General features: G+C 55.0%; 3 protein-coding genes across 16 annotated transcripts; 1 reads left to right on the top strand and 2 right to left on the bottom strand.

The window, feature by feature from the left end:
• Nucleotides 1-378: 378 nt before the first annotated feature.
• Nucleotides 379-13163, bottom strand: SNX1 (sorting nexin 1). Its single transcript, XM_021554283.3, has 15 exons — nt 13013-13163; nt 9850-9952; nt 8886-9019; nt 8285-8357; nt 7198-7241; nt 6121-6262; nt 4893-4971; nt 4565-4640; nt 3775-3888; nt 3576-3669; nt 2477-2682; nt 1729-1872; nt 1280-1360; nt 920-991; nt 379-796 (listed from the first exon to the last, which is right to left on the bottom strand). Exons 1-15 carry the CDS (start codon nt 13142-13144, stop codon nt 746-748), a joined length of 1545 nt encoding a protein of 514 aa, XP_021409958.1. The 5' UTR covers nt 13145-13163; the 3' UTR covers nt 379-745.
• A 2738-nt stretch (nt 13164-15901) lies between these two features.
• PATL2 (PAT1 homolog 2) lies at nt 15902-23904 on the bottom strand. 13 transcript variants are annotated; one of them, XM_085588600.1, is made up of 19 exons: nt 23719-23904; nt 20994-21096; nt 20585-20856; nt 20396-20464; nt 20222-20287; nt 19679-19846; nt 19488-19574; nt 19153-19307; nt 18958-19035; nt 18744-18882; nt 18515-18629; nt 18332-18432; nt 18009-18053; nt 17709-17851; nt 17305-17464; nt 16889-17029; nt 16714-16811; nt 16483-16607; nt 15902-16285 (listed from the first exon to the last, which is right to left on the bottom strand). In XM_085588600.1, the coding sequence occupies exons 2-19, from the start codon at nt 21046-21048 to the stop codon at nt 16167-16169; spliced, it is 2136 nt and encodes a 711-aa protein (XP_085444726.1). In that variant the 5' UTR covers nt 21049-21096; nt 23719-23904; the 3' UTR covers nt 15902-16166. The 13 variants fall into 13 exon arrangements, with proteins under 13 accessions (XP_085444726.1, XP_085444724.1, XP_085444723.1 ...); XM_085588598.1 differs by having other exon boundaries at nt 23686-23903; XM_085588597.1 differs by having other exon boundaries at nt 20585-20871; nt 23719-23901.
• A 36-nt stretch (nt 23905-23940) lies between these two features.
• B2M (beta-2-microglobulin) lies at nt 23941-26431 on the top strand. Of its 2 annotated transcripts, none has more exons than XM_021554133.4 (4): nt 23941-24043; nt 24202-24480; nt 24943-24978; nt 26164-26431. In XM_021554133.4, the coding sequence occupies exons 1-3, from the start codon at nt 23974-23976 to the stop codon at nt 24954-24956; spliced, it is 363 nt and encodes a 120-aa protein (XP_021409808.1). In that variant the 5' UTR covers nt 23941-23973; the 3' UTR covers nt 24957-24978; nt 26164-26431. The 2 variants fall into 2 exon arrangements, with proteins under 2 accessions (XP_021409808.1, XP_021409809.1); XM_021554134.4 differs by having other exon boundaries at nt 24202-24487; nt 24949-24978.
• The last annotated feature ends 173 nt before the right edge of the window (nt 26432-26604 follow it).

Raw genomic sequence — 26604 nt, 5'->3', positions numbered from 1 at the left:
CCTTTTCTCTTCTTTAGCGGGTATCGGTTTTGATAAAACGCACACGCGAGGCTGGGAACGGGGGAAGGGGCAAAGCTACCCCCGGTAAGGGTCGGGGGGTAGGAGCACCACAGCCCCGAGAGCTCCACCATGGATTTCTGGGGAATGCCACGAAGTGGGATTGCTACAGAGCCTCACTGGGCTCGGACCCTAAAAACGGCTTCCACTGAAGGAAAGGCAGACAGCCAAAGCCTAATCAAGAGCGAGGACAGGTGGCCAGAGCAGCGTCCAAGGTCACCTCTGTCCGTCACAACACGGGGGAGGCTCTGCTGCTTCCCTCGGCTGCCACGGGATCCACCGTTACCCCTCCCCACTCCCACCCTGAACACCCAGAGCCTGTTTGCCCTGATAGAAGTTTTATTACAGAACTTTAATGGCACTGCAGGAGTAAGATAATTCATTAGAGCCTTAAAACCCAGCCTGAAAAATAGATATTTGCCAGATCTTATTAACCCCCTGTGGCTGCAGGTCTGATCTGGAAGCAGGAAACTAGTTTCTCTTCAGTAAGAAAATATATGTTGCTAAATGAAAAATATACAGTTAGAAGAGTTACTGGCTCGCAAGCTGTTCTTCTGGGGGTGCCACCTCTACCAGCTCCAGCATGTGGAACGAGGGGTCGCTCACGTGGAAAAGAGGAGGAGGTATAGTGTATATAAAAAAAAAAAAAAAAAAAAAGGCAAAATTCAGGTTTGTTTGCTCAGTCCAATTAAGAAATGGCCTTGGCTTCAGGCAGGAACGCTTCCCAGTACTTCACCAGCTGCAGGGAGGAGAGGGAGAGAGTCAGGAGCCTTGAGGATGGAGCTGTAGTGCAGGGGGTCATGCTTGAGAGTCGCAAGCATGGCCTGAACTGGGACATAAAACCACATCAGGGACCACTCACCTGCTGCTGAGAGTTCAATAACGTCTCAAGGTATTTCGTGACGTGGTTTCTGAAGTCCTTAGATTTCTCTTTCTGCAAGAGAAGGCCATGAGGCTGGACCAACCACCAAAACCCTCTAGATTTTGGGAGGGGGAAGGAGAAACCACCAGGATTTTCCTGTTCCTCCTGGGGTCCCATGAGGAGACCAGCATATGGGGCACAGAGGATCTCTGCCCACCCAACTTTAAGATTCCCTGTGGGGAAGTCCCCTCAACCAAAAGCCCTCAGCAACACTCCAGCTCAGTCAGGATTTAGGGATGCTGCTGTGGCAGGAGGAGGGGCAGGAGCCCAGGTCAGTGCCAAGGGCTGCCCTCCACGTACCTCAAACCGTATCACTTCCTTGCGGATGACGGCAGAAATGCGCTCAAAGTCCCTTTCGTACTGTGTCACCCGGGACTCCCACTGCAGAGACAGGAAGTGCAGCTGGGGACAGGAGAAGGAACTCCTGCCCCCCTCTCCATGGGGGCCTGGAGCCACGACTGTACGTGTGGGAGGTGCTGCTGGAGCAGAGCTCAGTCCTCCCAGCCCTTGTCACCACTGTGGCATGGAAGGCACAGGAGGCAGGGCCACCAGCAGCCCCTCCTGCAGCCTCACTCAAGGATGGCTTAGCCCTTGGGGCAACTTGGCCACAGACACCCGTCCCTCCTGCTCAGGAGGTGTCCCCCAGCCCAGAAGGTTCCTTCTCCAGCCCAGAAGGTTCCTTCCCCAGCCCAGAAGGCTCCTTTCCCACTGAAGCATGAGGGCAGGAACAGAGCAGCTCCGTTCTCTACCTCCGAGATCTCATCCTTGGCCTGCTGCAGCTTGTCGGGTTTGTTTGCCCACAGCAGCCTGGCCTCCATCTCCCTCTTCTTCTGGAGCATGGTCTGGGCATCCTGCCACCGCTGCCAGGTCTTCATGCGCTGGTCAAAGGCTCCCTGGAGGGAAGGAGGGGCAGAGATCTCCTGACAAGGGGACACTGGAGGTCCTGGACCAAAGCTGAGCCAGAACACAGACTGGCTCCTGCTCTGGAGCATCCACAGCTCCTGTATGGACCAGTGGACCAAGGATATGGTGGTCTGGCCATTGGGGCAGGAAGGGGTCAGCCTGCTGGACTTGCTGCTCCCATGGGATTGCTTTTTCCCAGTGCACTGGTTGGGCTGTGTGGACTTGACGCTCAAGTTTAGGAGCACTCAGCACTCAGGCTCTGCACCAGCAGGCACTTGGCAGGTCAGTTTTCACCCCCTGTATCACAGGTTACCAGTTCACAGCTTCAGCCTTCACCTCTGGAAGGGTTGGGGTCACCCACAAGCCATGAACTTGCTCCACATCCCCTCTGGAGAACAGCAGCATGGCCAAGCCTCACCTACAACCATTCTCCAACCTAACCAGTGCACACCTGGACAGTCAGCAAGTCTTCCCTCTGCCTGAAGGGGCCACGCCCTGCATGCCCTCTGCTCTGTCCTGTGCTCAATTTGGAAGACCTTCAGGCATCCCTAAGCCTACGATGGGTACGAGGAGCAGGAGCAAAGGAGTCCTTACCCTTACAACCGAGAGCAGGCGGATGTAGTCCCCCAGGAGCTCGGCCAGGAGGAAGAAGTCATTGTTAGCCTGTTCATGGTGCAGCTGCTCAATCTTCTCCTCCACCTCAGCCAGCTGGGACAACGCCCGGGACAGGGCCGTGTTGTCCTCTGAGCTGCCCAGCATGGCCAGACTCTTGGCAAACTGGGCCGTGTTCAGTGCCAGCTCTGGGGAACGGGAGGAGGGTCAGGAGATGGGCCTGGCTGCACCAGGAGCTCCCTAGCAGAGGGTTCAGCTCCAGGAGATACCAGCTGGAAGAGCCAGCACTGGCTCAGTCAGAGCTAGCAGCTTCCAGCCATGAGGAAAAGGGAAGCAGCTGAGCAGGACAGGCACAGCTTTGCAGAAGTCAGTCAGAACATGCAGAGGAAGGAAAACATCCCCACTCCCAGAGGTCAGCTCTGCTCAGGTTTGCTACTGAGCCTTCTGACCCATAGGCTGAGGGAATGAGGGTTGATCAGCCTGCAGAAGAGAAGGCTCCAGAGAGACCTCAGAGCCCCTGCCAGTGCCTAACAGGGCCCCAGGAGAGCTGGAGAGGGACTTGGGACAAGGACCTGGAGGGACAGGACAAGGGGAAATGGCTTCCCCCTGACAGAGGCCAGGGATAGATGGGATATTGGGAAGGAATTCTTCCCTGTGAGGGAACTGTCTGAGCAAGCTGTGCAAGGGCCTCAAACTGTGGCTGCCCCATCCTTGCAAGTGCCTGAGGCTGGACAGGGCTTGGAGCAACCTGGGATAGTGGAAGGCATCGCTGCCCATGGCAGGAAGGGGTGGAACAAGATGGACTTTAAGGTCCCTTTAGCCCCCAAGCCATCCTGGGATTCTGTGATCCCACAGGACACAGGTTCCCTTCCACACTACCATCCCAAGCTTGTGGAGCTGGACAGAAGAACTGGAGCGACCATTGTACATCTGTCTCCCAGAAGGAAGGGACAGAGAATCCTTTCTGGCACTGTCCCAGCTCCCTGGAAGTGTCCCTAGGACACTGGTGAGCCCCTCCAGGCAGGGCCCAGGGGGGCTGTCCCAGCCCAAATTCCGGAACGCGCGACGCTGTCCCGGTCACCTTTGCGGTGGTTCACCAGCGTCTCCACCACAGCGTGCAGCTTCCGCAGCCGCTGGTCCTCGCACTCCACCTCCTGCAGCTTCTCCTCGAACCACTGCAAGGGGTAAATGCAGAGCTGATTCCCACAGGTGGGGCTGGAAGAGCTCTATGGAGCTCTGGAGCAAGGACAGGGACGGCCCAGAGGTGCCCCGACACTTACGATGTCTGACTCGTTCATCTTGATGGTCATTTTGCTGACAGCATCCGTGGCTTTGTTGAACATCTTCATTATTCCTGCTCCACTCAGGGTCTGGGTTCCTACTGCTCTTGGGAGCTGGAAAGGAATGGAACAGTTTGCTTTGCTGTAGGAGACAGAGCCAGGCTGGGAGAGCTGAGGGGGTTCACCTGGAGAGGAGAAGGCTCCAGGGAGACCTCAGAGCCCCACTGAGTGTCTAAAGGGGCTCCAGGAGAGCTGCAAAAAGGGACTCTGAACAAGGCCTGGAGTGACAGGACAAGAGTAAATGAGTTTCCACTGCCAGAGGACAGGGACAGATGGGATATTGGGAATAAATTCTTAGCTGTGAGGGTGATGAGCTCTGGCACAGGTGTGGCTTCCCCATCCTTGGAAATGTCCAAGGCCAGTGGATGAGGCTTGGAGCAACCTGGGATAGCAGCAGGCGTTGCTGCCATGGCAGGGGGTGGAAAGAGATGGGCTTTTTAAAGTCCCTTCCAGCCCAAGCCATTCCATGATCCTGTTTTGCCCATGAGGTAACTGCTGAGTGATCTCTCCCTGCCCTTACCTCAACCCACAAGCCTTTTGTTTGTTTTCTCCCTCATGTCCAGCTGAGGGGATGGCTCAGCAGCTTTGGTGGGCACCTGGTACCAACACCAGCTCCCAGTCTCACAGGTTCTGCCACTTCCCACTGAACTTTGTGGGATCCTGCCTCATTAACTGCTCAAGAACCATTTCCTTCAGCACTTCCAAGGACACCTTACTCCACCCCACTGACCTCCTCCTTCTCCAAGAACTCCCTGACGTCCGGGTCCTGCAGCATGGTTGGATGGCTGACCACTCTCCGTAGGTACCTGTGGGAGGAACAACTCCAGGAGTTACTGTGGCTGTAGCAAATCCAGCTCTGAGCCATCACAGCAATACACACTGGCATTTACTCCAGAACAGCAGCTGGGGGGCTGGAAATCAGAGCCAACAACTGTTCTAATTCACCCACCAGTTCCCCTATCTCCCTGGGGAATTTGGTGATGCCACCACAAAGAACAGACCTGCCAGACCTCCCCGAGGTCCCTCACTCAGTTCAGGGACAGCTGATGGGGTCATACCTCTCTAGAGCAGCCCGACGTTTTTCTAGGAACTCTGCAGAGGAGGAATCTTCTTTCCCAACTTTCACTTTGGTCATGCCTAGCACAGAGGGAAGATGTGATTCATGAGCTGCTCTGAACTCTACACACAAGGTAAAGTGGTTTATTGCAGACTATCAGGGTGACAGTGGAGGAATCTTACAACAGGAATTAGACTTCAGAAATTTGAAATCTGCCCGCACCCAAGGAAGTGACATGCAGGAAAGAGGCAAATCAATGGGCTGAACTCAAGTGAACAGCAATTCAGTGACACCACACAGGTTTTACTCTTCACCAAGCAGGTGAGGAGGCATCTGTGAACTCCATCAAGGATTTAAGTCCAGAGCTCCAATTATGGAGCGAGAGCTTTGTCCATGCCACAGAACCCAGATTATTTTCCTTGTCTACTCTGCAGCTTTCCCCTCAGCTCAGAGACTGCTGCAGGCCAATCCTCGGGCACAGAGCTCACCATCAGAAGGACTCACGAGAGCTGCGACATGCTGCTGGAGCTCACCCTGGGTCAGGGGTGGCTCCGTGTGGTGGTAAAGTCTCTCCTCCAGCCCGTGCTTCCAAAGAAAGGCTCAGCAGTCTCTGTTGTTCAGTCTCAAGGCAGTTTATTGCAAGTTATCTAAAAGATTTTCTCCTTGGGCTGCTGTGGTTTGCTCACAGCTCAGGCAGAGGCACACACACACCCTGACATCCTCTCTGACCCCGACTGCTTCTTCTCTCCCTGCCCAGGGCTGCTGCTCTCTTTTATATGGTACATTAGGTGTTACATGTTTACAATTTTTCCCCATTGCGTATTACCTATATTAAATGGTGTTTTTTTACTCTAAACCAATCTGTGAGTGCCAACATCACCAAGAACATGGAGGTAAGGGAGAAGAGAGGGAGGACACGGCAGATCCCTCCATCTTAAAACCTCTGACCCCCATGTACAAAACCAAAACCCCCCTGTACAGCACTCAGAAATTCTCCCCTCCACTTTGTGACTACTTCTACTCTAATATCTAAACTTTTGTGACTTCTTGTTCTTCCTGCAAGGTTGATAAATCATTCCATGGCTCAAATCCAAAATCACAGCTGTTTCCAGCTGCCTGCCAGGGTCTCAAATGCTTCTTACCTGGACCCGGAACATCCAAAAATGTCTGAGGGACATTCTGAGTTCTGACAAGGTGCCAGCAGCGCTGCTGTGCAGCTCCTCACTCACCTATCAGGCTCTTCTCAGGCGGCGGAGGGACAATGAACCCGTTCTGGGCGTGCTTCTCCGACAGCTTCTCATAGAGCCCCAGGAAGTCGCTGAACCTCCTTTTGACTGAGAACTGCTTGCTCCTGAACATCGGCATGCTGGTCTGGGGAAGAGATGACACTTGGGTTACACTCCCCCAGGAGAGCCTGGCCCTGCCAGCTCTGCCTGCTGGCACCTCTGGAGTGAAGTGGGACAGTGCCAGCTCTGCAAGATGTGAGCAGTGAACAGAGCAAGTTTTGGCCCAGGTTTTCCACAGTTCTTCTCCCAGCTGGGTTCTCCCTGGAGCCAGCAGCAGAATTAATGGCATTAAATAAGGAGCAGCTGTTCCTACAGCCATGGACTGCTTAGTAAGCCCTGCCCACTGCCTAATCCCATCATCCCTGCTCCACACAGGAACAGGGACACACCCCTCAGGCCACCTAAAGACTACAGAGGCCACCAGTGCTTTGGGCTGAGTTTGCAGAGCAGAAACTAAGGACAACAAGTCCTTTTGTCTCTTCCTCAGACCACACGTTGCCTGTAGCCCAGCAGCCATGGTACAGGCAGCTGGAGCAACTTTCCAGAGCTCAGAGCAGAACTCCAAAATATTCCAGCAGCTGTATTTCTCACAGAAACTGAGTGAATGAGGTCCTGATGTGAATGCAGCTACAGCAGCAGCTCTGCAGAGAGTGTTGAGCTCAGGTCAGCTCAGTCTAATGCTGCCACTGGCACAGAACCTTCAGCAGCAGCCCTGGGCTCAGGGACTCTCCCAGTGGATGTCATTCCTGCTGCTCCCTCCAATGCTGAGCATCCCTCTCAGCCAAGGCTGCAAAGAGGTAGCTGGCTGTGAAAATAAAGCCAGTCTCCTTTCAAATGGATTCCAACACTGTTCCTCAACCAGGCTCATCCTTTGTGGATTATAACTCCTGAATCCACAGAACAAGGCATTCAGGCTTCCTGCTTATTTAGGTCACTGCTGCCTTGGCTAAGGACATACAGTCCAGTGCCTTTAAGCATGGAAAAATAATGGACATTTAGACACAGAGGGGCTAGACATACCTGTGTTGACACTTTGTAGGCTACATAGGCGTTCATGCCATCCCCTAAGGAAAACAGAAACGAGGTGTTGGGATCACAACATCAGCACTTTCCACTATTCCCTGAACACAAAGCACGAGGCTCCTGACCTTTTCCTGCCTCGGTGATCCCGATTTTGGGTCTGATGGAGCCCTGGATTTTCCTGCAAAACCAGAGGCAGCATCCTGCTGCATGGCCCTGGACTCCTGCCCAGCAGCCACTTCCCAACCTGCTTATGCCTACCCACACTTCCTACGGGAGCCAGCACTGACAATTGGGCACTTGTTGTGCCAGCAGCCTCTGGGCTGGCTCCACACATCTGCTCAGACCCCAACAATTCGGAGGCTGTGGGGCACATGAAACAGTCTATTCACAGGATGCAAGTCGGGCTGGATGGGGCTGGATCCTGGAACACCACAGGCAGTTTGCTCCAGCTCACACAGAAATCCACTTGTTCACCTGGCAGTTCATCTGAAGGGCATCCTCCGAGCTCCAGTGCTACCCTTAAGATACATCTGATTTACACCTCCCAGCTCCAGAGATCACAAGCCATGGAGTGGGAACAAGCTGCCACTCGTGGGGCTGCTCTGCTGTCTGGGATCAGATGTCACCTTGGGTTTTCTGCACCCCAGGAACTTCCACACAGCTGGTCATGACACTCTGACCCCTCTTTCAATAGACAGAAACCCATTTTGAAACCAAAGTTGTTTCCCTGGCAAACTCAGCTTCCAGGGAATGTGCCAGAGCATGGAATAATGCACTCAGTTTCAGGCTAAGGGAATTTTGCTTACTCCATGCCAGCTCCACACAGTGCAGTGCTGCCTGGAGGTCGTGCCAAGTTGGTCACCACAGTGCCAGGCACCAAGAATCCCAAAAACCTGGCTCTGGGCTTTCTAGAACCTGCCTCTCACCTGGGCTTTGTGCAGCATCATTTCTTTAAGATGCCAGAGGAAGCCTTGGAAACGTTATTCAAGGCTCTGGTTTGTGCTTAGAGACAGCCCCGAGGCAGGAGCTGCAGGGCCCAGCCCGGCTCCCCCAGCCCTTTCACCCTGGCAGGACTGTAACTCACCAACTTTCTCCGGGTCACTCACTCCCACAGTCAGGTCAAATTTGTCTTCCTGCTCCTCCTCCTCCTCCTCTAGCTGTTTGGAGAAAGCACAGAGGGACAGCAAGTCAAACCCAGGAAAGCAAGGATAACCCACCCCAGACCATTATGATGAGCTTGTCCCCCTGCAGGGCACCTCTAACACCTCAGTCTGGCCAGGACTGTTCTATAAAGCCTTCCAGCTCCTCATCGTGTCCAGGCAAGGATTCCAAACTGGGTTTGTTGTTCCTACCCACTATCTGCCCAGACTGATGCACACACTGCTCAGCCCCAAGAAGAAACTGCAGAGTTCCAATTCACAGCTTGGACCTCAGGACCACATCCATCACTGTGATAGCTCTGGAAGGAATCTGGACCTCCACACGAGCAGGAATGCCACCAGGCTGACCTGAGCCCCACTCCCATGGTATCAGTCTCAGACTAACAACCCAGACACAATTCAGGGCATTCGATAAGGTAATTACATATTAATTACATCATTTAAGATTAATGTTTACAACTGAGTGCACAGAGGAGTTCCTGCCAAAGACAGCTTGAAACCCTCAGGACAGTTTGGAATTCTCACCTCCTCGTAGCTCTTTGAAAGGTTTCTAGAAGAACTTGCTGCTACATCAAATGAGGGCAAAGGACTGGATGCTTTGGCCACCTCCTTCTTCTGGTTGTTCTGAGTGTTATCAAGGGACAGCTCCACAGTGGCATCTGTCAAAAGAAGTTTGCAAGGGTCAGCCTCTATCTCGGCATTTCTGGAAAGGCAATTGCAATATTCTCTGATTCATGGGATCCAAGTAGTAACAAGTCTTAATTAGCAAAGAAATCCATAGGGAGAACACCTGTCAGCACCGGGAAGAGCACAGCAAAGCATCATCACTGCAGTAAGAGCATTTTATCAATCCTGCTGGACAACATCATGTTAATCCAATGAACTTCTTATTCCAGAAGGAGCCAGGCATCACCTCTCACTGATCACCTCCTTGCTGCATGCTTGAGGAGCTGCACACCGGAGCAGCTAAAGCCAAGACAGATTTTACCTGGCACATAGGCCAGCCTAGGAGGAAGGCTCCTTCCCAGGCCACCTCTCCACTTGGAGGACGTAAAAACTTCCACCTTTTAGCAGAAGTATCCAGAATTGACTCTCAGCCCATCATGCCAGGGCTGGGGAATGTCTGAGCCACCTCATTTTCCCCTGCTGAGGAGGGTTGGGAACAGCCAGGTCTCTGCTAGAGATGCTTCCTTCACTGGCTTGGAGTCAGGAGAAGGTGGAGAAGGAAGACCCTTTAACTCTGAGGAGACACTCAGCACCTCAGGCCTTAAGGCAACAAAAGCAAGCCTCATTTTAATCCCTTCAGCTCCCAAACAGTTACTGCTGTGGCAGGATTATCCTGGAGACCTGGCAGAGGCTGCTCCCACCTTCCTGAACACAACACCAGAGCAAGTGGATTTGAATGTGTGTTTGAGACAGGGACTTTATGGATATTTTAGGACTATCACTCCAGACCTGGAGCTGAGAGAGGCCCAGAACACAGACTCACCTGCAAATAGGTCCTGATTGTCCTGCTCCACATGAACTCCATTCTCTTTGGAGGAGCTGCTCACAGGGAGAGGAGGTTCTTCTTTCAGGGCTGGGGAGTTGCTCTGTGAGAGGATTAAAAGTTCAAAGACAGGTCATTTACACTGAGGGATGGAGAGGAGCAGATGCATCACCTTCCTTGTCCACCCGCCCTGTGCCCTTCAGCATCACCCTTTCTGCCACTTTTAAGGACAACAAGAGTCACAACAAACTCTGGAGCCAGTTTCCACCCAGAAAGGACCAGCCTGGCTGCTGGCAGTAGGCTTGGGGACAAGGGGATAGCCCACCCAAGAGCTTTTATGCCAACCAGTCCCCCCCACCAGAAGACAGAGGTGCTCCAGCATTCCTGTTAGAGATGCCTGCATCCCAAATCATCCCTCATTTTGCAGGCAGACAGATATCCCAAGGAAGAAGGGGACAGCAAGTGCTATTCTGTAGGTCCCAGCAGAGAACAGAACAGGTCTTTGATGGGCAGTAAATGGAGCTCTATTAGACTCCAAACCAGCAGCTCCTTGGCACTCTCTCCAGCAAGGAAGTGCCATCGGATCACTGAAGCTGTGCTGAGGCAGCTTTTCTTTAAGGTGGGCTCATGCCTTTGGGTGGTAAAAACAAAATAGCCATCAGAAACACCCACTTGATGGCAAGAGCTCCTGTACTTTAGGATGTTTTCCTAGAGGAGGGACTGCTCCCAGCTTGGATTACAGCAGTTAAAGGCACAAGCTACGTGTGTTAGTGATGGAGAGTGGGGACACTCCATGCCAAACGTCCCCCCAGAGTCCTTCAGACTAGAAGGGCTCACACAGCTCCTCTGCTCCCCCAGGAAATATTCAGGCTCATAAAGAAGCTCACTGCGCATGGACAAAGTAGTTGTCTACTGCAACTGCTTCCCAGTTTGCCTTAAATTTAGTTCCTCAGTTCCTTTAGTTCCTCAGGCATGAAAGCACCACGCCCTGTTCCTACTTCTCCATCTGCTGCTACAGAGGAGCCGTGGCCATACACAACACCAGGCATCTCTGGGGCTGGACTCAGCACCCCCCAACACCCCACATGTGGGCAGAGGTCCTCCCATGCCAGCCTGATGTTCTCCAAAGGGAAACAGAACTTGTTTGGGCAGAGCTGATCCTTGGAGGCATCCCTAGAAAGGGCTGTGGTCACACGGGGATCCAAGCTCTGTCAACAGAGAGATGAGGTCCAGCTCTGGTTCTGCTCAGCTCTGACCCAAACACTTCCCTGCTGGCGATGCCCAGGTGCTGCTGGGCCTCCTGAACGTTGGCAGCCAGGCAGATCTGCCTCCCCTGCTTCCCAGAAAGTGTTTTCCTAACCTTCAAGGGCAGAGACAAGCAAAGCCACCAGGTCACAAGGACAGGCATGTACTTGTTATGACAGTGGCTTCCACAACAAAGCCAAACACCTGATAAGCTGCTGTGGCTCACCAGCTTCCCCTTGCAGCACAGGGATGTGTGATTCCCATGACATCCCACAGAACTCGGCGCTTGCCCCTCTTGGTGGGCCACAAACCATCAAGCCACCTCCTACATCCTCCATTTCTTCACCAAAGAAAGGTACTGAGAAGTTCCAGACCACCTCCATGACCTGGTGCCTGCCATAGGTACCAGCACCTTCCTCTTGCGAGGCCCAGAACTGGACTTTCCCAGGTTTCCAGCCCAGCTGCTGTTTTGCTCAAAGCAGTGTGAGTTCCACCCTCACAATTTATCCACAGTCCCCCAGATCTCCCTTTTTCCCTGCTAAAAAGGGGAAAACACAAGCATAGCTCAGACACCAGGCAGGAGCTGCACCAGAAGCAGGGCAGAGACAGCTCTGGCTTGGTGTCAGTGGCAGGAGAAGCTTGGCCAAGCCATCCCCAGCAGGTTCATTTGGTCATGGCCACAAGTGCCTGCTCGAGGCCTCCCTAGGCTAGAAAACTGCAGAATGTTCCTGGAGAACTTCCTGCCACAGACACCAACTCTTCCTGTGCCACCAGCTGGATCAGGCAGGCTGGAAAAGGTCTGGGTGAGGTGGGCAGAGGCTCCTGAAGCTTAGGGAATCAACCCCACAGCATTCCAGCCTCCAGAAAGGGCCTCTGTGGCTCCTCTAGGTGAAATCCTTGCTGCATTAAGATGCTGATCCCAAGGACCAGAGGCCAGTGAGGAAATTCAGCTGACTGGGATTCAGCCTGGGAAAGCAGCAGTCGGTTTTAATTCCCCTCCTGCCTGCTGGTCACTTCCTGGAGCAAACCTAGGACAATGTCAGCACGAGTTAACGCCAACAGCCTTCAGCAACCTGGACCTGCTGCACAGGAGACTGCTGGAAACAAGGAAAGCTGCTGACACCCTTCACACCTCCGCCTTCGCCACAGATTTGTGCAGCAGCACCTGGTTTGCTGAACAAGCACCACCAAGGCCTCCAAAACCCTCCTGCATCCCAGCACAACGCAGTGAGCAGGGGACACTGGCTGCCTCCTGTCACCTCACCCCCCCACACCACCCTCAATCTCAAACTGAAGGTACCATGGCAGCCACACCAGCACCCTCTGGATTGCTGGGGGAAGGCAGATGGGGCTTCTTCCCCCAGCAAAGCCTCACAAGCTACGCAGTAAAGAGGCTGAGCTGTGGCTGCCACTGCAGGATGGTCGTGAGGGACCCTGAAGCCCACCGCGTTCCAGCAGCTGCCATGGATAGGGACACCTGCCACCGGAGCAGGCTGCTCCAAGCTCCACCCAGCCCGGCCTTAGGCACGGAGGAGATGCAGCCGCGGGGAACGGGGAGCAGCCGAGCACATCCTCTTCTCGGCCCCACAGCCCCGGAGAACGGGGAGCAGCCGAGCACGGCCTCTCCCCGGCCCCACAGCCCCGGAGAACGGGGAGCAGCCGAGCACATCCTCTTCTCGGCCCCACAGCCCCGGGAGCCGCTCCGTGAGCCCCACCCGGGCCCGCGGCTCCTTCTCCGCAGCTCCCCCACGAAGGGACACGAGACCAGAGGCACCGCCCCCACCCCTTTACTCTGGGGGATTCGGGGGCGTTTCGCACAATTTTCACCAAGCCATGAGGATGCCCCGGGCAACTCCTCGCGCACGGGCCCGGCCCCGCAGCGCCCCCGGGACGGCGCGCCGCCCGCGGCCGCACTCACGCTGCCGGTGAAGATGTCCTCGCCCTCCGAGTCGCTGTCGGGGGCCCCCAGCCCGCGGTGCTCGGGGAAGGGCGGCGGGCGGCGCTCGGCCGGGGAGGGCGAGCGGGACCCACGGCTGCCGCCCGACGCCATCGCCGCCGCTTCCGCCCGCGCCCGCCCCGCCGGAAGCGCCCGCCACGCCTTAACCCGCGGGGCGGGGCCGCGGCTGCGGGCGCGCTGCGGATTGGGCAGTGTCTCTGCACGCCCCGCCCCCGCCGCCAGCGACAGCCAATGAGAGCCGCCGCTGGCAGGCGTCGCGCTGTCACCATGGTAACGGCGGGAAGAGGCGCGCGCCCCCCGCGCCGGCCGGGCTCGGGGCGCCGCGTCCCCGCAGCGCCCGGCGGAGGGGCCCGCGGGACCCCGGACAGCCAGCCCCGCCCTCGCCACAGCCGGGGAGTACTCCTGTACACTCCAGGCTGCGCCCCTTCCCCCCAGAAAACAGTTCCCGGAATGAGCCACATAACCCAGAGATGTCCCAGCATGACTCCCATACAAACTCCAGGATACCCCAGAATGAGCCCTGTACCACTCCAGACATGTGGCGGGATGAGCCAAATACCTTGAAGATATCCCAGGATGAGCCATATTCACCCCTGAGCTGTTCCAGGATAAGTCCCAGACCCTGACAATGTCACAGGATGAACCCCATATACTCACCAAGACATCCTAGGATGAGCTCTAAACCACTTAAGCCATCCCAGGATGTGTCACACACCCACCAAGATTCTCCAAGATGAGCCTCAGACCTTAAAAATGCCCAGAATGCGCCCTATACCCCACCAAGACATCCCAGAATGAGACCCATACACCCCCCTCAAAACACCTCAAAACAAGTTGTACACCACCAAAAACATCCCAGGATAAGCTTCATACCCTGGAGATAGACCAGGATGAGCCCTATACACCCCCAGAACAGCCCAGGATGAGCCCCATACCCTGAAGATGCCCCAGGATGAAGGCCATACACCTGCCAAAACCTCCCAGGATAAGCTACATAACCTCAAGACATGCCAGGATTAACCCCATACTCCCACAAGACATCCCCAGATAAACCCCATACACACCCTCAAGACATCCCAGGATGAGACACACACCTTGAAGATGTTTCAGGACTAACCCCATACAATACCCAAGACAGCCCTGGCTGAGCTGACCTCCATACACCCCAAAACATACCAGGATGACAGCCTATTGTGCTCGTTTATAACAAGCCCCATACATGTCCCTTCTCCCCCAAGACAGTGACAGCCCATGGTCATGGGTCACCACTATCCTGTGGGGCCAACAATCCTCTCAGGAGAGCACCAGGAGGAGCTGGGCAGGACAGATGAAACACCCTAGACTGCCATCAGCTCTGGATTAAAGGAGAACATCCAGATGCAGGTGAGTGATCTGGGGCTCCCTGACCTGCAAGACAGCCCTGAGCTGGATTCATTCCATGCAGAGGGTCTGTTTCTCCAGGTGGGAAGCACTGGGTGCTCTGAGCCACTTGGCTATGGGAGGGTAAAAATCAGATGTGTTTTCTTTCTTTTCCCTCAGCTGTGTCCTGTAATGGAGCAGCAAAACCCAGCAGAGATCTCCAACCTTCCATGCTAAAGAACTTGGTCTAGCACATATTTGCAGCCAGGTCACACTTTCATCCTTCATCCACACTGGCACTTGGGTAAGGAGCAAACAGAAAACAGAGCACAGCTTATCTTTATCTGAAGGACTTGCCAGTGTCCTCCCCAGCTCCTGCTATCAATGAGCAGCTGCTAATTCCCTCCTGCCTGAAATTCTGTCTGGGATTTGCAACAGCAAGAGCTATTCTTTCACTAGGTGAAACCCCACACTGGAATCCTCTCTAATCTAATTGCCTCAGTAAGGTTGGAACAAGGGGCTCACCCCTTGGATAATCTGCCAGTGTCACTCTTTTGAAGAGGATGGCTGTCCCAGAAAACTCCCTAAGGATAAAGCATGAGGAGCATATATATCCTCTAAGATGAGCAGGAGGAGATGCAGCTGCCAGAAGGAGTGGGAGATCCTCCCAGCTGGACTTTGCACTCTCTGAAGGAGGAGAAGCTGAGCTACATTGATGAGCAGTGGAAATAAATCCCACCCAAGCCCCCACAGCCTTATTATTCTCTGTAAATTCTCCCTTTGGCCCCTGAAGGCTTCCCTTTTAAAGGAATAGTTTTATCCACTTGGGGTTGGAGCTTGGACAGTCTGAGGATGAGACTTTAGCTGCAAACCTCTTTTGAATACACACCAGACTCTGGGTGTCAAGTTTAGACCTCTGGGTGGGTGGAGGTAGCCCAGTCCCAGCTGTCCCATAGGATTAGGCAAAACCCCACCATAAAACCAGGCAGGAGTTACCAAGATTCCCACAGTGGGAGTGGACACTGCACACACAGCCTCAGATACAAAAGTGGGGATCAGCTTGGGATAGTCAGAATTGCTTAGAAAGATGCCTCAGGGCACTTCAATGTGACCATGACTGGAACACTTCAGGCTAAATAGCCTTTGGGAGCTCATCAGAGACAAGAGGTGCTCTATTACCCACCCACATATGTTTGAGACCTCCCCACCATATCCCTCCCCATGTGTGCACCAACCTTTACTTCCCTATCAGGACAAGCTCTGACTTATCTTCCCCATCATAATGCCTTCTTTCCCAGCCCATTCCCCTCCCTATGTGCTCAGGTGTGTGGGGCCTCTGATCTCCTCTCCAAGCACTCCATTCTCCTCTGAGCATCCCTCCCCCCTTCTTGCCTTTTGCCAGATCCCTGTCCCAGACCAGGGGTCCCCCTGCCCAGCAAAGCCAATGGGACCACAGTGCATCCAACATAAACTGCCCCAAGAGCCAGAGGAGCTCATTAATCACCTTTTTATTTAATTTCAAGCACTGTACAGAATGTACATAGACAAAACCCACCCCCAGGTGCTCCCAGCGCCCCTCTGCCCTGCCTCAGCCCCTGCCATGACCCAGCACCCACCACTGCAGGGGGGAGGCCAAAATAAGTTACACTCACCCACCCCCGTGCTCCTAGGCATCAGGACAGGGTGGCATCAGCCCTTTGGTGCCAGCCCTGCCCCTGCCCGTGTCACCCAGAGTGCCCTGCACCAGGGTAAGTGTTCACTTCCAAAGCCACGGCATTGGGCCCTGCCTGTTCCCAGCACCACTGGCTCCAGACCCCATCCCCAGCTCCCAGGGCTCAGCAGAGCATGTCAGCCTCCGTGGGCAGCGGGGAGCACCTGCAGGGAAAGGATGAGGTTGGACTATCAGGGTGCTGATCTGTCCCAAAGAAGCAGAAGCAAAGGCACCAGGCTCAGCTCAGCCCAGTAGGTATCTGGAGATAATTCCAAGGGGGGATGGAAGCAGAGAGCCCCCAGTGCTCCCTGCTCCTGTTCTCCTGGGGATCCCCAGGAGAGCCATACCAGGCAGTACTCACTCAGCCATCTTGGTTGCCAGGTGGTAAACAGTCTGCTTGTCCAGGTAGCGGCAGAAGAGCAAGACGAGGTTGCTGGGCAAGAAGAGAGGCTCTGCCAGAGAGGCCGTAGGCAGGCGTGACAGCTCCTGGGACATCAGGTACACCGTGTCCGTCCTGGGGGCACCAGCACAGGGGTGAGCACCCCACGGAGCAGTGATAAACCCTCCCCCCCCAGCTCACTCAGCCCCTCACCATGCCTCGAAGTCCCCTCTGCACGGCTTCAGTGGCACATGTGAGGACAGCAGCCTCTCTCCATGGCTCAGCAGGGAATAGAGCAAGGAGATGCCAAACTGCAGGAAAGCACCAGGAGTGTCACAGCCAGCAGCAGTGGCACCCCAGGGACACAATGAGGCTCAGGGCCACATACCTGGTTCTTCAAGGCCATGGTGAGGGGGAGCTCTGAAGACTCGGGTAGAGGCCGGGTGAGCTCCTGCAGGACCTCGATGAGTTTGCTGAAGGTCATCTCACCCACCACCTCATTCAACGGGCTGTAGAGCAGGGAGAGAGACTGGGCAGGGCAGAGGGGAGAGCAAGAATCTGAGATCCTCTGACCTGTTACAGACAAATTCCCATCCCAGCACTTGGAGGGGTGGGTCACTGCCACCAGGACTGCTGGTGGCTGACTCCTGGAGGCCTTCTCCTCCCCATTGATAGGAAGAGGCTCCTGTCTCATGCTAACCTCACAAGACAGGTCCCCCTCATTGCCTAGGCTGCCACCCCCAGCAAGAATAGAGGAGGAAAGAGACAGCCTAGGTCATCCCTGCCCTGGCTGGAGGTGCTTGCCTCATCCAGTGTGTCCTTCTTCATGAGGAAGGACAGGTGGTAGGTGATTGTCAGCAGGATCTTCTCCCTTTGCTCTCCAATGAGGTGGGGCAGCAGCCGGGCCAGAAGCTTCTTGCCCTTCCGCACACACAGCACTTGCAGGAATTCATCTTCTGCCTCCCTGGGAACAAAGGCTCCATTGGCACAAATCTCAAGGGACCTGGGAGCATCTCTGTCCATCCAAAAGGACCAGCATCAGCTCCACTAGAGGACAAGATTCATAGACAGGGTCAGCACAGGCTGCAGTGATACATGGAAGGAAGGACTCAATCCTCCTGTGACCCAGACCTGCTCATCAGTGACCATCTCAGATCCACAAGGACCAGGACATGCTGCCTGCTCCTTTTCCCATGGCACAGACTCACTCTTCACTGCTGCAAGCCCTGATTTTCAAGGCTTGGTAGATATTCTCCACTTTTTGGCTCTTCTGCTCCTGTCTCTGGGACTGTTGCTCCCCCAGGGACATTTTCTGTTGCACCTCCTCTACTTCCAGCAGCTGCAGGAAGAGCTGGAGAAATGACACAGGGTAAAGAGGAAGCTTGGACACCTTCTACCAACTGGCTATCCAGGATCCTGCCTAGGGTAGACATCCCCTTAGAGAAATCCCTGGATGAAAACAGAAAACCTGGACCATCCTGCCCTTCCCCAAATCCCCACTCACTCACCTTCTCAATCCTGTGCAGCGCCCGCAGCCGGTGGGTCCCTGCAGCCTATGGGAGGGTAGAAAAGAAGGCAGAAAGTTACAGCCATCCCCAGATGCTGCCACCAGCACTGGGCCAGCTGCTCCCTGGGGATCAGAGGGATACAGAGCAGTCCCACATGGAAACCACAGCCAGAGGCTAGTCTCACCCCTTGGCCGGGCACAAACTGCCACTGCTGAGATGGTACCTCCTCCAACTGTGTGCCCCATCCTACTGCTCAGGGCAGATCCTAAAGCAGCACTTCTGGCAATTCAGGGTCCCAACCAGCCCAGCCTCCCTTCACCTACCTCCTCCTCTACGAGGGCGTGGTGCACGGCATCAATGGCCCGGCGAGGGCTGTAGCAGGTGGACACCGTGACCTGGCCCAGCGACCCAGCGATGCGCACCACTGCGGGAGAGCAGGAACACGGTGACACCACATCCCAGAACTCCTTGCCCAGCCCCCCCCAGTACCTGCCCCAGCCCTTCACCAGAGTCATAGGTCTCCACTTTTTGGATGAACGGTGTGACCAGCTTGGGGGGCTTGTTGCGCCTGCCCAGCAGCTCCTCCTCTGCCTGTTTGCGCTCCAGCCGGTGGTAGTAGGTCTGTAACAACAGAAAAAGCCAGGAGTTCCCTCCACCAGTCCTGAAGGGTTTCTCCAGCTCCCAAAGCCCCACCCTGAGGGGAACAAGCTGCAGGTGCTGCCAGCAGGAGCTCACCTGGTAGTAGTAGTCATCATCAATATTCTCACTCTGCAGCTGCATCATCTCCACCTTGATGACCCAGTCCTTCTCCTTGGAAGTCATCAGCCCAGCATACGGGTCCACTTTACGAGACCACAGCTTCTTGGGAGAGACACTGGCACAGGAGAAGACCTCAGCCCACTGTGACCACCCAGAGCCCCCCTGCCCTGCACCCAAAAGACCCCCATACCTCTGCACCTGCCTGCCCTGCCGCTGCATCAGGATGCGTTGGTGCTGCGGGTGAAGCTGGGTCATGTGGCCGGGTGTGCTGCAGGAGACACCAGACAGGGGTCAAGGGGAGTTTTGGGACACGTCCAGAGTGAGGTGACCCCCAACTGCTTTGTAGGGCCCCTCCAGTCCCACCCCAACATCCCACTCCGGCTACCTGAAGTTCAGCTGGCCCGTGGCTGAGGGGCTGAAGAAGACAGCAGGGTCCAAAGAAGAGGACATGGGCCTGAGGTGCATGCCATGGGGCCGCGGTGGGCTGCCCATGGTGGGGGACCCAGGCTGGAAAGGGGTCGGAGGCACGTACCCTGCTGTCTGAGAGGGAGAGAGGAGATCAAGGGTCTGAGCCTTCCCCTCTGAACATCCCAGAGGGGTCAGCCAGCTCTGTGCTGGCTTCTGGCTCCTATTCCTCTGGCAAGGTGCTACCCGCAGACACTGCCACTCCACGGCCACCTGAGTGGGGCCATGGCAGTGGCTCAAAGCCCACCACATTACCTGGTTGGGAGTGAAGACCGGAGGGGTCCTGCAAGCTGGTGGGAAGGGTTGAGGAGAGCACGGGGAGCGAGGAGATATCAGGGGTGCCTGGTGCAGAGCAAGACACAGGAGGTGTCACTCAGACAAGCCTGCACCTCCAGGGAAGGGAGGCAGAGAAAGAAGGGATGCAAGAGTAGCCCCAAACCTGTTACCTGCTGGAAAAAGCACTGGGAGAAAGGCTTGGGGGACATCAGTCTTAAGTCAGGGCACTTGAGCCGGGAAGAGCCCCCATAGCCCCTCTGCACAGGAGAACCAAGGAAGTCAAGAGCCATGCTGGCAGATGGTGGAGGTCTCTCCAGGACCTGAAGAATGGCTTTATCCTGTGGGGAGGAGTCAGCAGCAGGTGGGAACAAGGCACAGCTGGGAAAAGTTTAGCTCCCTCAGCAATAGGCAGCTCACTAAAACCTTTGGTCACAGCTCAACCAACACCAGCTGGGCTCCCACACTGGTAGTGTGGAGCAGCTGGAGACCTATGGGAATACCCAGCATGGGGCTCCCCCAAACTCAACAACTTTGCCTTCAAACCCAGGCTCTGCTTTGAGTGGGCACTCACAGCCTTGGCACCAAAGACACATCTGGGCACACCCAGAGCCATTTGGAGATGCCCAGGTGTCCCAAATTCCTTGTGTAACCCTTGTTCCAGAGTAATGGGGAGCCCTTAGCCACTCCCTGAAGGGCTGGCTGGAGGTACCCACCTCCAGCATGAGGTGGCGTGGGACACTGCCAGGGCAGGAGCCCCATGCTGTGGGATCCATTGCCAGCTGCAAAACAGGGAGATGTTGGCATGAGGCAAGTGAACAGGAGGAGAGAGCAGGGGACACCACAGGAGCCACTCTGCCTCATCACCAGATGGATGGGGACATTTTTACCATGTCCTCCTTGCCAAACTCTTCCCAGCAAGTCCCAATCCCGCTGTCCAGCACTGCTGAGTCCTGGCTCTGCAAGGAAGGGGGAGTTAAAGGTCTGCCTCCCTGCCCCGGTGCCCTCTGTGGGGCAGGACCCAAAGGTGTGGGGATGGATGGGAGAGCAGCAGGACCGCCCATCCCCTCACACATCACCTCCAGTGTGGGTTTGCTCCGCACAGCTCTCATCACTGCTGGGTCTCCCAGTTCACTGGGCTCCTTAGAGCACTCTTGATCATCCTCCTGTTCCACAGTCCCCAGCTCCTCTACCTCTTCCTCCAACTGAGAGTTAACTTGCTCCATCTCTGGCTCCATCCCACCTTCCTCCTCGGCCAACTCCTCAGCTGCTCTTCCAGTTGCCTCTACCAGCGCTTTGGCCGCCTCAGGGCTTATCTCCGGTACCACCAGGAGTTTTGGGACATCCTCCTCTGTGGAGTCTCGGTCTTAGAGGGGGGAAGCAGTGCACAGCAGGGTGGGTGAATGCCTAGGCAGCGTCCACCAGGGTGTCTGCTCCCCCCAAGTGCTGGCAGGTCTCTCCAACACCAGGACTCCCCTGAGGTCTTACCTAACCCAAAAGTCATCTCGTTGTACAGGTCGAGCTCCTCATCCTCCTCAGCCATCTCTTCCAGCAGAAGTGCATCCTCCACCAGCAGAAAATCCTCGATAATCTGGATTTGGAAGCAGCGGGTTCCTTGCTAAGGGAGAGATAACCCTAACATGTTCCCAAAGTGGGGGGGGGGGGCACCCAACCTCCCTCTCACTCTACTGGTGGTGCCAGGCAACCCACAGGGCTCTCAGCTAGAAAAGGGAAAAGCAGGAGCCAGGGGCACTGCCAGCGAGGACAGGACCCGCAGCTCAGCCCACGGACGCTGCCGGCACCTGCGAACGCCGGCACGGAACGGCACCAGTGCGGCTGGGCTGAGACACCTTTAGGCTTCAGAGTGAACCCGCTACGAGGGCACGGGCGGCTCGCGAGCGCAAGGCTGGGAAGAGCATCCCACCAGCACCTCCAGGGCAGAGTCTGCTCCGAGACCGACCGCGCCGGGGAGCGCCAGCCCCGGAGAACGAGCACCGCAGAGGGAGCGGGACGCCGTGAGGCGGCGGCGGGCAGAGGGGAGCGGAGCAGGGCAGGCACTCACAACGCGCTCGCCGCCCTCCGCCATCCCGCGGCGCCGCCTCCTCCCGCTCACCCACCCTCCGTCCGTCCCGGGTCCCTCTACGGGACCCTCGGCCCCGCCGCCCCCTTTATGGGCCGCCCCCGCCGCCCCGGCATGCGCCTGCCGTACAGCATGGCGGCTCCCAGCAGCGTCCTGCGCCTGCGCACTGGCGCGGCCGTGCCCCGCACGAGCAGCCCCTGGGGCTGGGGGCGCGGTGAGGATGGAGAGGGGCAGTGGCCGTGACCGCAGCTGCGGCTCTCGGAGCACAGAGCACCCCTGCCCGGCTTTCCCCGCTGCTGCCATCGCTCCTTGACTGCTGTTCTCAGAGCTGATATCCTTCTCAGGAGTTATGGAAAACTGGTGGGATGTGGTCTGTCAGGATTGAATTTCTAGAAGGTAACACCGAGCACAGATGTCAACACTAACACTATAAACTTCTGCATCCCACAAAGCATAGTGGGTTGCCCTTATCCCCCTAAATTACCCCCCTGAATACTAGGAGCACCGTGGTCATATCACCTGGTCCCAAATAATTCTTCCAATATTCTGCTAACAAAAGCGGAAGTGTCCCAGAAGTGGAAGATTTGGCTACTCTAACCAAATCACTGTGGCTTTTAATAAATGTCATGTGGAAGAGTTGTGCTTCTCTTTACTGGGAAATTCTGACAGGTAGTGTGGGTTACAGCAGAGTCATTGCCAGGGATTCACATCCCAAAGGGCCCATGGAAAAGACCCATGTCCTGCCATCCTCTCCCTGAGATGAGGGGATTGGGCAGAGCCAGATTCACCTATGGGACACTGGGGTGGTGACTCCTGCTGTGGTGACCTAATAACAACTCTGCCACCCATGGAGCACTCAGAGATTATTTCTGCCAGAGCCCTGAGATCCCTGATAAGTCTCTGGCCACAGCTGCATCTGTTTATCCCACACTGAGAAAAACATGGAGTGTTTTCAGCTGTGTGGCTGGCACTTCTCACTGAGTAAGCCAGCAAACCCAGCTGGAGCTGGGCCAATGGGAACTGATAACAAGTGTTTTCAAGACTTTCCCTCGCTTGGCCTCTCCTGATTTATCTGCTGCCTTTGGAGTGTTCTCCATACATGCTTTGTTAATTTAATTTGTGTTTTAATGAATTGCATTAAGAGGTGCATTAAAAAAGCAGGTCCTAAAGGAACTTAGTGTTTTGGTACTTATACCATGCTGCTGTTTTCTCTCTATTAGCAGTGACTTTCTTTTCTTTTCCCTTTATTTTCCTTCCAAGCAGCACTACTGGGACACTCAATGGCATTCCTAGCCTCAATGGGCTTTGGTGCTCAGAGTTCTTCTGGAGGAGGCAGCAGAAAACCTGTTTCTTTGGTGTTAGAATTCTCATGTTTTATGTCAGGGAGTCTCTGCTGTGCTTAAACAACAGTCAGTTTCTCACCCTGCAGCTGCTGGAATGAGACATTCCACACAGGTTTTGAAAGAGGTTAAAAAAGGCAGGTGGATGGCTTGCTCCCCCATAGGCTGTTGGTGTAATACCGGCCCTGGATGCAGAATCTTCTGCAAGAGGTGACTTTTACCCCCTTTTAAGTTGGTAAAGCTGTCTGTGACCATCAAGTCAAATCATTCCTCCAGCACTGCCAAGGCCACCACTAACCCATGTCCCCAAGTGCCACATCCACAGGACTTTTAAATCCCTCTAGGGATGAGGACTCCACCACTGCCCTGGCAGCCTGTGGCAAGGCTGTACAGCCCTTTCAGAGAATAACTTTTCTCACATATCCTATCTAAACCTTTCCTGGTGCTACTTGAAGCTGTTTCCTCTTGTCCTCACTTTTGTTCCCTGGGAACAGAGCACAACCCCACCTGGCTGTCTCCTTCTGTCAGGGAATTGTAGAGAAAGAAGGTCCCCCCGAGCTTCCTTTTCTCCAGGCTGAGCCCCCCCAGATCCCTCAGCTGCTCTTGGTGCTCCAGCCCCTTCCCCAGCCCTGTTCCCTTCCCTGGACACGCTCCAGCCCCTCAACGTCCTTCTTGTGAAAGGCGCAGAACTGACCCCAGGATTTGGGGTCAGCAGTGCCCAGCACAGGGGTCGGGCGCTGCCCTGGGCCCGTGGCCATACCGGGACTGGTCCAGACCAGGTGCCATTGCCCACCCGAGCTCACGTCCAGCCGCTGTTGCCCGACGCCCCGGGGTCTCTGCCCGGGTCTCTCCCCACATCCAGAGCGGAACTGAAAGCGAAAGCGCTTCCATGCTGGCTCGCACAACCCCGCAGGTCCCGTTCTGCCTGGAAACTGATAACGTAGAGGCCGCTCCGCGCCACGATTGGCCTGGATTCCGAAGGCTATAAAAGGCGGAGACCGGGTGGGGATGGGGCAGTCGGGAAACGGCGGGGCAGCGAGGAGCGGCGATGGCGCGGAGTGCCCTGGCGCTCGGCGTGCTTGCGCTGCTGGCGCTGCTCGGCCTGGGGGCGGCCGCTGGTGAGTGCCTGGGGCGGCGCGAAGGGTCCTGACGGGGGTGGGGGGCTGCGGGGTCCCGGCGGCTCCGGGTTACTGTTGCGGGTGGGTGGGCGAGTGTTGGCATGGAGGCGATGCCCACGGCAGTCCCGCTTCTCACTCGCCCTCGCCCCTCTCTTCAGAGTCGCCGAAGGTGGAAGTTTACGCCCGTTCACGCGCCGAGGAGGGAAAGGAGAACATCCTCCACTGCTTTGTCACCGGCTTTCACCCGCCCAAGATTGACATCAAACTCCTGAAGAACGGGGAGCCCATTCCCGGCGTCAAGTACGGGGACTTGTCCTTCAACGAGAAGTGGCAGTTCCAGCGCCTGGTCTATGTGCCCTTCACCCCCACGAAGGGGGACACCTTCTCTTGCGAGGTGGCGCACTCCACCATGCCGAAGTCACGCAATTACCTATGGGGTATGTTGTTCTCTCCTGCATGCTGTAGCGCCTTGTTTTATATCCATGCTGTCTCAGTTCCTGTTCCTGGGAAGCAGGGTGTTGTAACGGAGTGGGGTGTGAAGGTTAGAGATAGAAAGCTGATTTGGTTTTAGCTGAAAAGGCTGTTACGCGTACCTGTGAAGGATTCAGGGAGGACACGCTGTTAATCCATGGGGATTTGGTGATGCCGTGTCACTCATCTCTGCCTTGGTGAACTTAACTAGAAAGTGACGGGTCGTGCAGTGAATTTTTGCTTTATATTGTGTAAATATAAAGAAGGGCGCAGCGGTCAGGGCTGATGGTGTTGACCTTGCCTCAGGTACAGCTGAAGGCAACTCTGGTTACCACACTGGGGCTGTTTCCGGGGGGAACCTTGTGGGGACAGAGAAGAGGGGGTGCCATTAGCCCCCAAGTCTAACACTCTGTGCTTCTTTCCTGCAGAACCAGACTTCTGAGCTGCGTCTGGGGTAATCCACGGTGAGTTATTCCCATGCTGTGTGCCATGCTGGTAAGGGAAACACAGGCCCATTTCTGTAGGGAGGGGGGTTTGAAAAGCTGAGGAACAGAAGGAACCACACCCAAAAGGTAGATCATATTTGGGACACAAAAAAACCCTCTTCCCACACTCTGACTATTTTGGTCTGGTTTTGGCCATACCGTGCCTACAAGAGTTCTTTGCTCCAAAAAAGGAGAACTTTTGAGAAAATATTCTCTGCATGTCGTTGCTGCGTCATCTAGATACCACAAAGAGTTGTGGCAGGTCCCCTAGAGCTTCCTCAGGCCCTGAAGTGCTGTTTCCTGTCAGGGGAGGAGCAGGAAGTCACTGTACCCGAGATTCCTGTGCCTCAGGGTGAGTGGCAGGCTGGTTAATCCTGTGGCAGGACAACGCTCTGTGGGATTCATGAGGCACAAACCAGAAACACTTCTGGATTTGTTCACCGGTGTCTCAATCTGAGGGCTCCAAGTTCTTCAAACTATCTGTGTGTAACTGATCTGGATGTAGCAATGGGGAAATTCTAGTTTAACACTTGATCGGGAAAAGAAACTGAGTATGTGGCTCAGCTTGATGTAACCCTGGTTGAAACAGCGTAGGTCTGTGCCCTCTTAGAGGCTGGATAATGATTAACTGTTCTTGGGACAAGCCTTGACAGGACCCTTATATGAAATGCCCCAGTTCCTGCAGAGCAAGAGAAGGTTGTATACAGTCACTCCTCTGGTTTGTCACACACCTTTGGGCAGTGGGGGTGTGAGCCTGGCCCCAGGGCAGGGTCTGCAATGTGCTGTGCTCACACAGCGCCATGGCTTCAGTTGGTGGGACATTGGTGAGGGATGCCAAGTCTGGCTGGAGGTGGGACGTGGGTGATTTCACTTTGGTCGGGGGGACAAGGATTTACTGAGCTGGCGTGGAAAGAGTTGAGAGCAGGACAAACTCCTCCCTGGGGTGGAGAACAAGGATACTCTTGACTTGTTGAGCTCTGAACTCCACGAAGGAGGGGACAGAAAAGAAGTTTCTGCAGGATTTTTACCTGAATCTCACTGGAAGGTGGTTCTGCACGGATGCTGCAGTCAGACTGCTCTGAGGAAATTGGTTTTTAGTCCTAAAATAATTGCAGTTGAAGGTGTCACTAGAGTGACTAATGTCAATCTACTCTCTCCATGCAGATCTGGGATATCCTTCTTGCAAGTCAGTCTTCTCAAGCTTCTGTCCATTGTTCATCATAGCCACAACACTGATCAACGTCCTCTCAGAAATTCACTAATAAGCCTTGTTAACAATATCACTTAGCCACAGCATCAAGGGAGCTCTGCAGGTTTTTTGAGCATGTCGCTAAAAATGCCCCCATTGCAGCTTAAAAAAATGGTAACTCTTCACTGTTAAAATTTTTGCAGGATTTTTATACATTAATAAACTGATAGTCCTTAAAATGTTTCTTCAGAGTCATTTGACAAGCTGATTTCACAGGCTGTGATGACCACTGGCTTGTGGGTGGATATGTAACCTTGGTGGTATGATGGGCAATTGTGCTGCTTTTATCCCACTGAGAAGATGCAAGAGCACTTTTCCAAGTGAGAGAGAATTAAAGATTTTTTTTTTTTTTTTTG

The sequence above is a fragment of the Lonchura striata genome, chromosome 10, assembly GCF_050655825.1.
Source record: "Lonchura striata isolate lonStrDom1 chromosome 10, ASM5065582v1, whole genome shotgun sequence".
NCBI classification, from domain to species: domain Eukaryota; kingdom Metazoa; phylum Chordata; class Aves; order Passeriformes; family Estrildidae; genus Lonchura; species Lonchura striata.
The sequence above is the reverse complement of the archived record's forward strand: the minus strand, read 5'-3'. Positions and strand labels throughout refer to the sequence as shown.